General features: G+C 43.6%; 1 protein-coding gene across 8 annotated transcripts in view; it reads left to right on the forward strand.

The window, feature by feature from the left end:
* Window positions 1–1,839: 1,839 nt before the first annotated feature.
* NBEAL1 (neurobeachin like 1) overlaps window positions 1,840–13,589 on the forward strand; it is a 99,894-nt gene continuing 88,144 nt past the window's right edge. For 5 of the 8 annotated variants that reach the window (XR_004409674.2, XM_033010796.2, XM_033010798.2 and 2 more), the window contains exon 1: window positions 9,131–10,044. Coding sequence is in view for 7 of the 8 variants with exons in the window: in XM_033010796.2 (XP_032866687.1) it covers window positions 9,994–10,044 (51 nt within the window). In the remaining variant the exon portion in view is untranslated. Of the gene's footprint in view, window positions 1,946–9,119; window positions 10,045–13,589 lie in introns of those variants that run through there. The other 3 variants (XM_033010797.2, XM_042783969.1, XM_042783968.1) reach the window with 3 other exon arrangements.

A 13,589-nucleotide genomic window follows, 5' to 3' on the forward strand; every position in this document is an offset into this window, starting at 1 on the left:
AAAAATCTGGGCATCTCTCAAGTGAAACATCTCTGTACAGATTTGAAAAGGCTCTTCTCTGCCTTAAACAAGTGGTATCCATTCTTCAATTTCTAATATCTTTATCTATGAACTCTGAATTATGTTCATATAGAATTCAAGCAGTGAAGCCTGGATGGATATAAGTGTCTATTACTACACATTTTTTACTACAGCATTTTCTCTCTCATACACATACTGTTAAAGGAAACAGGCAGCAATACCTGGTTTGAAGGCTTTTCAAAGTCAGGACATTTTTTATTAACATACTCTGAAAACTGTTTTACAATATCATCACTGGGAATCCATATGCATTTAAAAACTTTTATCTCATATAATCAGGGAACAGAGAGATATTAAAAATAAAGTGATACGAAATAAATCTGCTGCAACATTTCCAGCATTTTCACATGTTCCATCAGTAAAATCAGAGAAGTATTGCTTGACTTATCCTTTACTCTGATGCTCTGCTTACTGACAGTAACAATAAAGTTGGTACCCCACAAACGTACTGCTATTGCCTTTTGTTTAGAGAATGACAAGGGAGAGAGGGAGGGGAAAAAACATTCATTCTCTTTACTGAGCAAAAAATTATCTTTTATCCTGTTCCTGTGGATGCAACACTGTGCATTCTATATAAAGGACTGCTGACTCTTCCTGCATGTTGAGGTCTCATAGCTAAAGCCTGGCAAGAATGGCAAAGGTAAGAATGAAGCACTGACAAACAAGATAGCACATGCATAGCTCCTTGTAGGCAAGTATGTTTGTAAACAGTTTGTCGGTCTACCAACAAATTAGCAGAGGGGAAACCTTGAGTGGTTGTTTTATTATCTAGCTCTTTGATAAGCTTTCTAAAGAAAACCTATAGTATACTTGGAAGCTTTCAAATATTAAAACATTTACACATAAATATCTTTTGGTTTTTTTTTTCTATCTGGCTAGTTTCCCTTTGTCAGCTGCTGAAAGAGACCTAAAGTTTATATATTCTCAGCCTTCTAAGATGTACAGGGAAGTAAGATTGAAGTACTCTGTTCCAAACAAGTATAATAAATATCACCAAATAATGCAACTGAATTTAAGTATCTCTAACTTGATTTTACTGCTGCTAAGATACAGCTGCCCAACAGAATCTAGAGTGCTCAATGATTAACTCGGGTTAGACACAACAGGATTGTTTTGTTCCAGTATTATTAAACGAAGTGAAAGCTTCAGCACAATTCAGTTGTAGAATTATTCCTTCCTTTGTCTGTATTCTACATCGCAGAAGATTTCTAGGAGCCTAGGACTGGGTGCAGAAGATAGGCATGCAGTTTAATGATTGTGTGATACACAGAAGTCATCCATGATGCTTTCAGTCAAAGAGCAATTTGGGTTTCATTTTCTCCAAATGCTCCCAAAAACTTGTCATGAAGCTGCTGACAGGCTATTTCCAGCATGAAATCATGATGAAAGTTGCTCCCCACTTCCCAAAGTCCCAAAGGGACATGCACCTACCGTCTGTAGTACTATAGAAATGAAGACACCAGTAATTGTGCATCCTGTAGAAAATGTACATAAGGGCTTTGTTAGTTTTTAGGCCTGGTAGAAGTGTCCCTATGGACCCTTGCAATCTTTGGATCATTTTGTACACTCTCAGCAAAACAAAGCCAGCTTTCAAATACTTTCTAGTGTGACCAGGGTTACTTTTGTTTTATGGCAGATCATTTTCCCTGATGACAGAGAATTTGAGGGCTGCTCCTGTGAAGCCACCACAGACCAGCCAGACCTGTGTACCCAGCTCAACCACTGCAACTCTATCAGGTGGACCATTTATAAATGTTCCAACTACAGAGGCCATCAGTACTTCCTGAGGAAGGGAGAATATCCTGACTACCAGCACTGGATGGGCTTCAATGACTCCATTAGATCTTGTTGTATCATCACATCAGTAAGTTCTCCATATTGTCTCCATGTGTGTTACTGCCTATATTATAATTAGAGCGCTAAACCCCATTTTGACAGTTCTGGCACAAGCAACAACTCCCCCAGAGATCTCTGTGTAGAAGGAATGTAGTAGAAAGGACACTTACCAAGTTCACCTAATGGGGTTTAGACTCCCAAAGAGGTACTTAAGTCAATTGGGATTCTCAGCCAAATGAATGGTTGGTTAGTGCTTGGGGAGGAGTTTATGATATTAATTTTTATTTTAATTGTACATCTATCAATTTATATATATAAAAGCACTTCAGCCTTCTAAAACCACTCTGACTATAGATGATCTAAGCAATGAAGTTCAGTACAAAGCTGAGAACCAAACTGCATCTCCTGTGCCCCAGTCAATGCTCTTCTTTCAAGGTAGGCAAAGTTGGTAACTGCACTACTACAGAGGCAACCTGACACATTTCATTGTAGAGACATCACCATATGTTTGAGCTGCATCCATGTTGTAAGCTTTATGTACAATTCACACTTTCTCTGTCTAGTAGAATCTTCACAGACCATCACAGCAAGTTTCCATATACATTCCATCTGCATAGGATAGTACAGCTTTTTCTCACTGACATGCAGTTCTGGGCTTCACCTAGCTAAGCCAAATTCTGGGTCCAAGTGCTGAAAACTAGTGCAGACACTCTTGTGTCCTTCCAGTCTGTAGAAGGAAAGAAGTCACAGATGAGGAAGCTGGGAACAAGATAGACTGAAGGGAAGTTGACTTGAGAGACTGATGGGAAGCATCTGAGAAGGACCAGGGGAACCGAGAATTAGTATGGGGGTAGAAAATATTTGAAAATTTTGACACATTTCTGCATGCTTTCCAGATTCAGAACAAGAGTGTCCAGAAAGTTTGATTCTAAAGTGTTGTTGGGCTTTGTTGTGTTTTTGGTTTTGGTTTGTTTTTTTTGTTTTTTTTTTTTTTGTTTGTTTTTTTTTTAAACTAAGGTGTTGGTCTTTGCACAACAGCAGTATTCTTGTGTCTAATCAACCACACTTGAGCACTGATGAAAGAGCATAAAGTATTTTTCTATATCAAATCTTTGCTGGGCTAGATACAAGAGTCAGAAATGGTATTGAAACAATTTATCACCTTAGCAGATGAAAAACAAAAAGCCCTGCACATCTAAGGCTGTACAATAAAAATAGGATCAGAAGTTCCCCTCTGTCCCAGCCAGACATCATTATCCAGTTAGGACATCAACATCTAGGAACAATAAGGGCACATGACTGCTATATCAATCCAGGTATAATCACCGAGTTTATGTCTTACCTAGACATACAGTTCAAGTGTGGTGATATTGGCTGGACCCCACTTCCATTTCCTGTGCTACTGCAACTCTTTCAAAGCAACTTCAGTTCTGCTCTCACTGGAGCAGAAAGGATTCACAGCACTGCCGCTTTAAGTTAGGACCCAGTCAGATTTATTCATGTTAAACTGACTTTTCTGCACATAATAGTGAATATTCACTGTTGTGTTGCTAACATCAGTATTGCATCTAGTAAGCTGTAGTCACCTAGAACTGCCACTTGACATCCTGTGCATCCACATCTGGATTTACCTTTGTAGCCCTAGGAGCACAGCTGGCTACAGATCCAAGAGGAAGGACTTTGGAGGCAGGATGTTGGAGTTCATGGATAATCACCCTTCTCCCCAGGATGACTTTCACTATAGGGACATCCAGTCTTGTAGTGCACTTGAACCTGGGCTTTCCATGAACAGCTGCACTTCTGAGTACAGCAGTCCATCTTTATTAGTAAGAATTATTTCTGTCAATGACTATTTGTAATGCTACAGGTATGAAAAGAAATCTTTCAGTTGCTTATTCACTACATGATGAAAAAAACCAGTCCTGGTGCCCAATAGTTTCTGCTGCTGTTTGGCATTAAGTCCAGGGTTCTGCACAGGACTGTACTGCTCCTATTTCCAGCTCAGGGCCTACACTATGCTCTGTTGTTTAGCCAGGACCTCATACTGTTTGTAGACATGAACTCATGTTGACCCTCTGTAGCACAGAGAAGTAGCAACTTTTCCTATGGTCTGGGCTTAGAAACCAGAAGAGAGGTCCATTATGTTAAAGAGTCTACAACCCGTTCAGTGTGCAAGTGGGCCCCCACAAGTTTAATACACACCTTAACAGCACACTGTTTAAACAGCACTGTAGGACCTTTAAAAATCTGCTTTCAGGTTTTACAACACTAGCCATCATTCAGGTCTCTATAGCCTTTCTGTGTCAGGAGTAAGGCTAGCAGAGTCCCTGGGGGATTCATAAGGGCACAGCCTTGATTTCACATCCCCCTCAGAAGCAGGCACTGTGCTGCAGCCAACATCTAACTTCTGGGAGGCCACAGTGCCAACATTTTGTAATAATCCCACCTCTAGCAGCAGTTGGAGCTTTTCTAAACCCATTTCCCTTTGGTTACCTTATTTGCATTCTTCCCCAAACCAAGAGGAGTTAGGCCCCAAGTTGCTATAGCAGACATTCTCAGGACAACCTTACCCTATCAGCTGAGAGGGAATTAAGTTCAGACAGATCACCAGAGACTACCATCACCTACACACCCTCAAAGCCTGATCACTACCATTTCATTTTTTTTCCTGACACACTGATTGCTTTCAGGACTCCTACTGCAGATCCAGATCTGCTGAGCACTGCAACATATTTAAGTCATTCGTTAAACAACTTCTTAACTAAAGCAGAATGATTTGAAGTACAAGTATGGTAACTTCACTAATAACTGGCAATAAGACGGTGGACAGTAAGGGTTGTCATACTTTGAGTGAAAAGTCAGCTCAACGGAGGAAGAACACTTTTACAATGCAATCTTGTGCAATAACAACTGGTGTCTTTGAGCATCTGCAAAAGACAGCTGTAGCAAGAATCTACACATGCTAGCTCTAGCATAGGTAACCTCAATGACAACAGAGGAGAGGGGCAGTTCTAAGCTGAACACCCATCCATGAATCTTTACTGGCTGTTAGAGCTTGTAAGAACCTAGACAGACCAAAGCACATAAACACATACTTCATATTTAGTCAGGAAGAATCTTTAAGATGTTGCTTACCCAGGAATATTCTTAGCCACAGCTGCAGACTGAGGGTCTGTGGCAAGGGAGTCTGCGCTACAGAAAAAGAACAGAAGAGATCAAGACACTTCCTGGGCCTTTTACAGCAGAAGATTAATTATATTGTAGGCCCCCTGTGGAAACAAGCTGAAAGGACAAAAGACAAAACCACTCACCATGGTCCCAGGCTACCCTGGGGTAAATTCCTTCCCGAATTTAAGTCTGGTGAATGGTTTAACCCTGCACATATGAAAGCAGAGCACCCAGGGGCCAGAATATCTTAATGCTATTAGCCTGACTGTCACCTCTCAGCTTTAGCTGTGGCCAGTCTCCAACAATTTGAAAGAAAGCAACTAAAATCCCTAGATACCAGCTTATGTGTCAAGGGGCAAACAAATTCCTTCCCATTTCCAAAATTTTCAAACAACTAACAAGCCCTGAACTACCTGGGGTACAATGTGAACAGGGTGACACAAGGAAGATTAAATACTAATTAAGTTCACTGGCTTACCTAATAGAACAATTGCACACTCATAGCCAGAGAAACTCAAGGCAAGCCAATCCTATACTACCCCCAGCAAAACACCATCTCAGAGGCCTTGGCATCTTGCAAGGGACAGCTTGCTCCTTTCTGATAGCCACATCAAATGCAATCTCAAGTTAATTTGGCTTGAATGTCTAGAAACTATCATCCACAAAGTCCTACTTCTTTACATACAGCAAGAGGTATTTTGATAGTGGGAGTTTTACACACATTTGCCAAGGCCACTTCCCTAGAATGTAAATATTACTCCTTGTTTCTATGCAAGGGTCTGTTTGTAAAGGAATATGGAAGAGTTGAGAGGCAGATTCATTTCTAAGCATATTTCAGATGTTCATTGTTAGTAAACAAAGCATTAGCCCTAACATATCAAGCAAAATCTCAGATAAAAGCTTTGCCATAGACCTCTCAGCATGATTTTTGCTGTCCTGGGACATGATCTCAGTAGAAGCCTTAGAGCCAAGCAGCAGGTTTGAGAATATCTGAAAGTCAGATACAGATTTTTGCCTTTTTCATTTGCTTCTACAGAAAATAAGTATAGTTTAACAAAAGCATTACTAGAAGGTATGTTGTTTTTCCTGCCACTTCAGAGGTCCCTGACCTCAGGGCTGCAATCCAATACAGCCCACTCAGTTGCTGAATCTTTCCTTAACCTCAAGCTCATGCCTTGTCCCTACCCACACCATTCTCTCTACTCATTCTGTTACATGAACTTGCTGACTGACAAGTTCAGTCCACAGTAAGATGACTGAGTTATTAACATACAGTTACTGAAGAAAGACAAAGTAAAAAACCACAAGTAATGAACAAAATATGAGGAACAACTACTGTTGTAAAGTTACCACAGGACAGCAACTAAGAGGCAAGAAAATACAGATGAACATGATCTACCTGACTATTTAAGGTCCACGAAACAATTGGTACATAATTACAGAAGAGAAGGTGATGAGAAGTCTAATAATTAGCTTTCACAGCTAGACCAATCCATAAACACACATGTATTAAAGTACCCATACATAGCTGGCAATGCTTCTTTTTATATTCTTTGTAAATTCTTTGACTTCCATATCTTTAGCTGAGTCTTTATGAAGATAAGTATACCAAAATATAAACTTACCTAGGATTATACTACACCTGTAGGGGCAAGTCTGTAGCCCACCTTTCTCCACTTACCTCTCATTATTGCTCATATTCGCATGTGAAAAGTAACTCATACTCAATGTCTGGCCATACTGACAGAGACTAAACTTGACCCACACTCAGTGGTACCAACTTCCAAAAGCCACCTTAACAACTTTACAGTGAGTTACCTGGCTTAGGAAAACCTCTAGGTCAGAAGACCACTCACCCTATATGCCACCAGAACAGATTGTCTTGTTGTAAAACACAAATACCTTGTTTTCCCTGTAGAGCACCTATATAAGGCAAGAACTGCCTAGGTCCACTAGGATAACTATGTCACTATAATTGCAGCAGAGGGGAAAATGGCTGCTTTATAGCCTGTGAGCACCCTAATTATGTGGGTGGCGGCACTTAACAGGGGAGGAGTCTCCTGTTTTCAACAGAGGATGTTTTTTTGTTGCTTTATTACAGCCTAATGTAGGATTTCTGTATAGAGGGGTAGCTGTTATTCCTTGCAAAAGTCAGTAATGCAAGAAGGCAGAGTAGTATGTCAAGGGAGTATTGGAGTTTGTACATGGCTTTGCTTGGCCCTGATTTCTTCAAAGGCAGCAAGTTGTAAGAGAAGTTTGAAATAGGCTGTTGTTTAGCCTAGAAAAGGCTGTAAGAAGATGTGATAAAATTTTGTAACTCAAAAAGCATGCTACAAAGAGTTTCTTTTTTTCCCATATTACTGTGGAAGGGACAAATAATTATGATTTGCATTTGCCTCAAAGGTGATGTAGATGGACTGTTAGGGAGGAGCTCCTAGCAGTAACTCAAGCCCTGAGTTAAGTTCCTCAAGGAAAGGGCAGAATCTCTTCTGTTCCTGGTGACTGTCCACAGAGAGGGGTCTAGGATGGTTTATGCATAGCAGAGCCTACCCTGGAGATAGAGCTGGACTCTGAACTCTTTTTGTTTTTTCTTGATGGAAAAAATTGTGTTGTAGCCTCAAGGCAGGAGACTATTGTGGCTAGCAGCAAGTAGCAGAGCACATGGATCACACAACTAAAAATAATTTTACAGACTCATTTTTGTCAGTGTCCCTCCATCTATGCTAGGAACTATGTTTAGATATTGCAGTAAAATATAGTTCTCTCACTGTCATGCTGCTGATCCACATGATACAACACTGACCACAGATTAGCCCTTAAATTTCTCTAGGGAAACTTCACTGATTTTCTAAATGCAAGACAGATATGCAAAGGCATGTTGCAGGGACTGTTTCTGGGGTCTTGGTGACACTTATCCATCCCCAGCAATTTTTTATATAGCAGACAATATAATGGTATTGCACAGTCAATTCCTTTGCAAAGAATTTCCAAACCTCACATGAAACCATTGCAGTGGTGTGGAAATCCCCTGCCAAGGAATTGACTATGCAACGAATGGGAAAGAGTGCTTCATCACATGAAGCTGTATGAGATTTATGCAGGTGAGATGACCCAGCAGCAGAAGGACCAGGGCTGCGGACAGGGGTTGCAGGGCTGTGATTCCCCCAGCAAACTGGGGAGAAGGCTCGGGTCTCCTTAAATGTCCTTCTTGGAGCCTGACAGAACATTAATTTCCAGCCCCACTTTCCAAGGGAGCAGATGGTCACAGAGGGAAGACTGTGCCCCAGGCAAGTCACGGTGAAAGGATTGAGTTACTGAAGGAGCAGGAGGCAAGGCCTTTGCTGGAGCCCTGCTCCCCAGGAGGGTCGTCACGCGAACAGTATGCTTGGAAAGAGCCACCTCGCTTAGCTGAGGAGTGTCTTTTCACCTTTCTTCTTTAGAAATCTAACTTATTTTAGGACCGTCTTCTTAGTCCTCCACAAGCTCTACATATGTATGGGTATGTCTACATATATATGTGTATGTATAGGTATGGGCTGCTTTAAAGTGGTACGAGATTGTATATATTTATGTATGTATATATCCACACTCCACGGGCTATGCAGGCAGACCTCTCTGGGGAGCATGTAAAACACACGCAAGTGCTTGAGAACGTTTATCACTTGTAAAGCAGCGCGGAGGGTTGCTGAGGTGCCCTGTCCCCCAAGGTCAGGGAATGCCGATCCTTTCCCGGGCAGACACCGTGCGGCAGCTGGGCTACTCCCCAGGTGAAGAGCCGCGGGCTGCGGAAGGGCTCTGCCGCCGAGGCTGCCCCGCGGGAAGCCCCCCGGCCCAGCCACCGGCCCCGCGGCGCTGCGCCACGGCCGGCCGGCCGGCGGGGACCGGGACCGGGACCGGGACCGCAGCGCGGCCCCCGGCGCTCCGCCTGCGGGGTAGGCGTCGCTGCCGCCCGCAGTCAAGATGGCGGCCCGGGGCGTGTGCCGGAATGCGGGCGGGGCGGGCGATGCGGCCAAGTCCGGCCCCCTCCGCCGCCCGGCTGCCGCGCGGCGCTGCCCGGCCGCCAGCCGCCGTGGCCCGGGTAGGCTGCGGGGAGAGGCCGCGGAGGCGCGGGGGGCGCCGAGGGAGGCCGCGGCCGCGGAAGGTGGCGGCGCGGAGCAGCTGCTCTCGTCCGCGGGTGGGCGGCGGGGCAGCGCAGGGCTTCGCCCGCGCTCTCGGGGAGGGACGGGAAAGGCCGCGGCCGGCGTCTCCCCGCCTGGGCAGCCGCTAATCCGCGGGAGACGCCTCTGCCTGGGCCGGGTGCGGAGCCTGGGGCGGGGGGAGTAGCGCGGCGGCGGCTGTCAGTGCCGGGCCGGGGCCCGGGCGTGCGGGGGGCGGCCGTCCTCCCCCGGCGGCAGGGGAACCGCCTCTCCCCGCGCCCGTGGGGCTCCGGCGTCCCTGCTCCGCAGCCCTCCTGCTTCCCTCTCGCTGGCTCCCTGCAAAAAAAAAGAGAACACCACGAAAATTGGAAAACAGATTTTTCCGTCTTAGTGATAATAACGCCGGAGACGAAAGTAACGTGACCTCCCACCGCGTAATTCCCGAGTGCGTCAGTGGGCTTTAAATACGGATTTGTTTTTTCCTTCCTCCACCAAAGGCCTGAAGGGTATGTTTTCGCTTTCAGAGATTAAAAACGAAGGAGTGCTGGCGGAGAAGGGACATGCTCGACACTTGTCTACCGTTGCTTGGGTTGTGCTACGTTGTTTACCCGTAAAGGAGAGACTGAGACCTTGTTGTTTTCATTCTTGACTTCTTCTGTTATCATATAACTGTAATAATAAAGCAAAAACTGAGGAAAGAGCACCTGGGAACCGAGCATGGTAGGATCTTGAACAAAAGTAGCTGGTATCGACGAAAAGAGGAAGGGAAGGAATGGCATCCCGAGAGAGGCTGTATGAGCTTTGGATGCTTTACTGCAGTAAGGTAAATATTGGCGGGGGGTGGGTGGGGACGGGGGGGTGGAGTGTTGTTTGTGTGTCTTTTTCCTCATTTGTTTGGAAGTCGTGTTTAAAACGTATCTGTAACATCTTTCAATGCATTTTTAAAAAAATATTATTATTATAAGTTGCGTAGACTTGTCTAGCTTTTATAAGGACATAACTGCACTTCTTAAACTGTTTACAACCTCTTCATCGTGTTAGTATTTTTTGTGTGTGAAGTGTGAATTGCATAGTGCTCGTGGCTCAGCTTAAGCAGTTATTGTAGCTTTTAACTATGTGAATGCATATGTTCACATAATTATTTGTTTTGTAGGGTCGTGGCAGTGAGATGTATTGTATTCATTTAATTCACTGCTGTCTAGTGACTACCGACTTGTTTTCTGTACAGCTTCAGTTTCTTTTAAAATGTATTAGTGAAAGCCTTCCCAACGAGCAGATTTATTAAGTTACTCCTGAGTCTTCCTTTGCTGGTTATCACCATAACATCTACGTACTCCATTAATAATAATGAATTTCCTTCACCTGTCAGGAATGTTATGAAAATACTGTCCTGTCTCCATTTGCATTTTACAGTGTAAAGCAATTCATATGTTTAAAGCACAGGTCCTAATTGCCGCTGGGTGTGCTGAGTATGTACACAAATTGGATTGCAGATTATCTAAATAGATATGTGTAAAATAAGGAATATACAAAAAATAACTGTAAAGGCAGGGGAAGGGACTGGCCTACTGTCCTATAGGAACACAGTGTCAAGGATAGCTTTTGGTGGCCTTATTATCTGGTTTTGTTTTGCTTTTTCTCTTTGCATGTGTCAGTTTCTTTAACTTTTCATACTAGTAGGACATTAAGGGTAGAACAAACACTCTCACTCTTCTTCCCAGTTCGTTTCTAGAGAAGGCCCATCTCAGTAGCATAGAATGTGAGATTTTAAGTACAGAGCATCTTAACAACCCAAGGGCACAAAGCAGTCTTAATTGTAGCTTTTCTTAATTTTTGTGTGTGTGAGTTAACAATCCTAATGCTCTATATGTAGTTAAAAATAAAACTAGTGGAAATGTCACAGCATGGTATGACTTCTTACTGCTGCTACCTGCATGGGTGATCTGTTGGGCTGAAACCTGTTTGCACAGACGAAGGTAGTAATGGCAATGGTGGTAGGAAATGGACTAGCACTGGAGGAGATGGGTGTTTTGCCAGTGAGTTCATCTGAGACGAACAAAGATATTTGGAACAAACTCCAAGAATCCAGGCTTTCCTCAGCTTTGGGAGACATAGGGCTGCAGAGATGAGCCAAACTCTGAATTCCTTTGCCCAGCCGGTCCTTGTTTCTTTCCTTCCTAGTTCTTTATAAAATTCTTTTGTCTCTCTTATACCTTCTCCCCCTTTGCTGGAACCTTTCTTTCATACTGTGTGCTTTCCATCTCCATGTTGTCCACATGCTAGCAGGAAGCTTGCATAAATAAAGAAGTGCTAGTTAAAAATGTGTGCTTTAGATCAGTTATGAGGATGTTCAGTTCCTTTATAAGAATGATGTGTATGCAGTCTAGTCAGTTCTCAGGTGGTGGAGGATGGACTATTAAAAAAAAAAAAAAAGAAAAAACTTTTTATATGCTTGACCTCCATGAACTGTTGGTTACTCTTCCGGTCTTTTTTCTTGCAGACCCATATATTAAGGGCATGATTAGGTGGATTCATATGTTGATAAGGACTTGCTCTTTAGGTAGGAAAATGCTATTTTTTTTTTTTTTTTTTTGATAAAAAGGCAACTAGAGTGACTTCAAAAAAGGAGACTTCACTTTTTCAGAAAGTGCTAGACACAAACCTGATTCTTCCTTCTCTTTCTCAACGGGTTCTGGTTAAAATGGTATCTCATTCTGTTTGAGGCAGGCATCCAGCATAACGATGTTTCATATTGAATTTATTTTGGTGAAGTTAGGAGCAACTGAAGAAGCTGGGTCTTAGTGTAAAATGTTGTGAAGCCTTAATGTAAATAAGATTGTTCAGTAATGTATTGAAAACATCAGTGTGCTGTACTTTGTTCTCCTCGGGGCATCTAGTACAATGGGAAGGTGTAGCAATAAATAATCACCAGTGACAGGAGATAGTGGTTTAGGGAGAAGTCAATTTATACCTGGGACTGCCCAGTGAAGTGTAGTATCATATCCTTTATGTTGCACTGTCATGACTTTGTTGTGGCTGACATCCTGGGAAGGAAAGCTAGGCAATTTCTCCAAACTTCAAAAACTGCTAGAGAGTCACAGTTGAGTAAGGTGGGAATTTGTTGTGCCACAAATCCCAAATATGTGGCTTTAGCTTTTGCAGCCTTGATAGCAAAAGAAACTGTGAAATCCAAGCTCCTTTTTTGTGTGATGCTTCAGATTGTTGCAATAAGTAGCCATGTTTGTCTTGCCTTTTTTAGATAATTGGGTCCTTCGTGATAGTATGTTAAATATAGCACCCTGTGCTACAGCAGCAAGGCTTTTCATGGCCGTAAGGTCATGGATAATGCTGTGTTACCATCTTGCCATCTATCCTGAGTCTGACTGTGAACTGTTGATGAGTCAGCAACATGCGCTCTTAGCCCGGAAAGCCAATCGTATCCTGGACTGCACCGAGAGAAGTGTGGCCAGCAGGTTGAGGATGGGGATTCTGCCCCTCTACTCCACTCTTGCAATACCGCACCTGCAGCGCTGTGTCCAGCTCTGGGGCACCCAACATCAGAAGGACACAGACCTGCTCGAGCAGGGCCACAGGAGGCCACCAGCACCTGCCTTGTGAGGCCAGGCTGAGAGAGTTGGGGTTGTTCAGCTTGGAGAAGAGGAGGCTCCGGGGGGGACCTTAGAGCGGCCTTCCAGTACTTAAAGGGGGTACAGGAAGGCTGGGGAGGGACTCCTTATCAGGGGGTGTAGGGCTAGGACGAAGGTAAAACTGAAAGAGGGTAGATTTAGATTAGATCTGAGGAAGAAATCTCTTACTGTGAGGGTGGTGAGACACTGGCCCAGGGTGCCCAGAGAAGCTGTGGCTGCCCCCTCCCCGGAAGGATCCAAGGCCAGGTTGGACGGGGCTTTGGGCAACCTGCTCTGGTGGAAGGTGTCCCTGCCTGTGGCAGGGGGTGGCAACTAGGTGATCTTTAAGGTCCCTTCCAACCCAAACCATTTTGTGATTCTATGAAGTAACTGTTATTGCAGGTTCAAATTAAAGAGGTTTAGCCCCTGTCTTATCTGTAATATTTTAACTATGTGTATTCCATACTGGTAGGTATTTCAGAGTCTTGGACATAAAGCATGTCAGGATTTCTGCTATTTTTGATCTTACTCAGAAAGGGATCAGATAGCCTTTTAAATGGAAAAAGATTTTTCTCCTCTATCAAAAAAACCCCCCAAAAAACCCCAAACCCAGTTACCTTCAGGAGGGGTTTCAAAGGCATAAATGCAGGAACTTAGCTGCTGTATGCATCTCAGAAAACCTTCAGTTTTCATTGTATTACAGTGGTTCTGAGCTTTTTTTTTTTACACTCATCTTCAGTAA

Source organism: Tyto alba, unplaced genomic scaffold, assembly GCF_018691265.1.
Source record: "Tyto alba isolate M040663 unplaced genomic scaffold, T.alba_DEE_v4.0 Super-Scaffold_7, whole genome shotgun sequence".
Classification (NCBI taxonomy): Eukaryota; Metazoa; Chordata; class Aves; order Strigiformes; family Tytonidae; genus Tyto; species Tyto alba.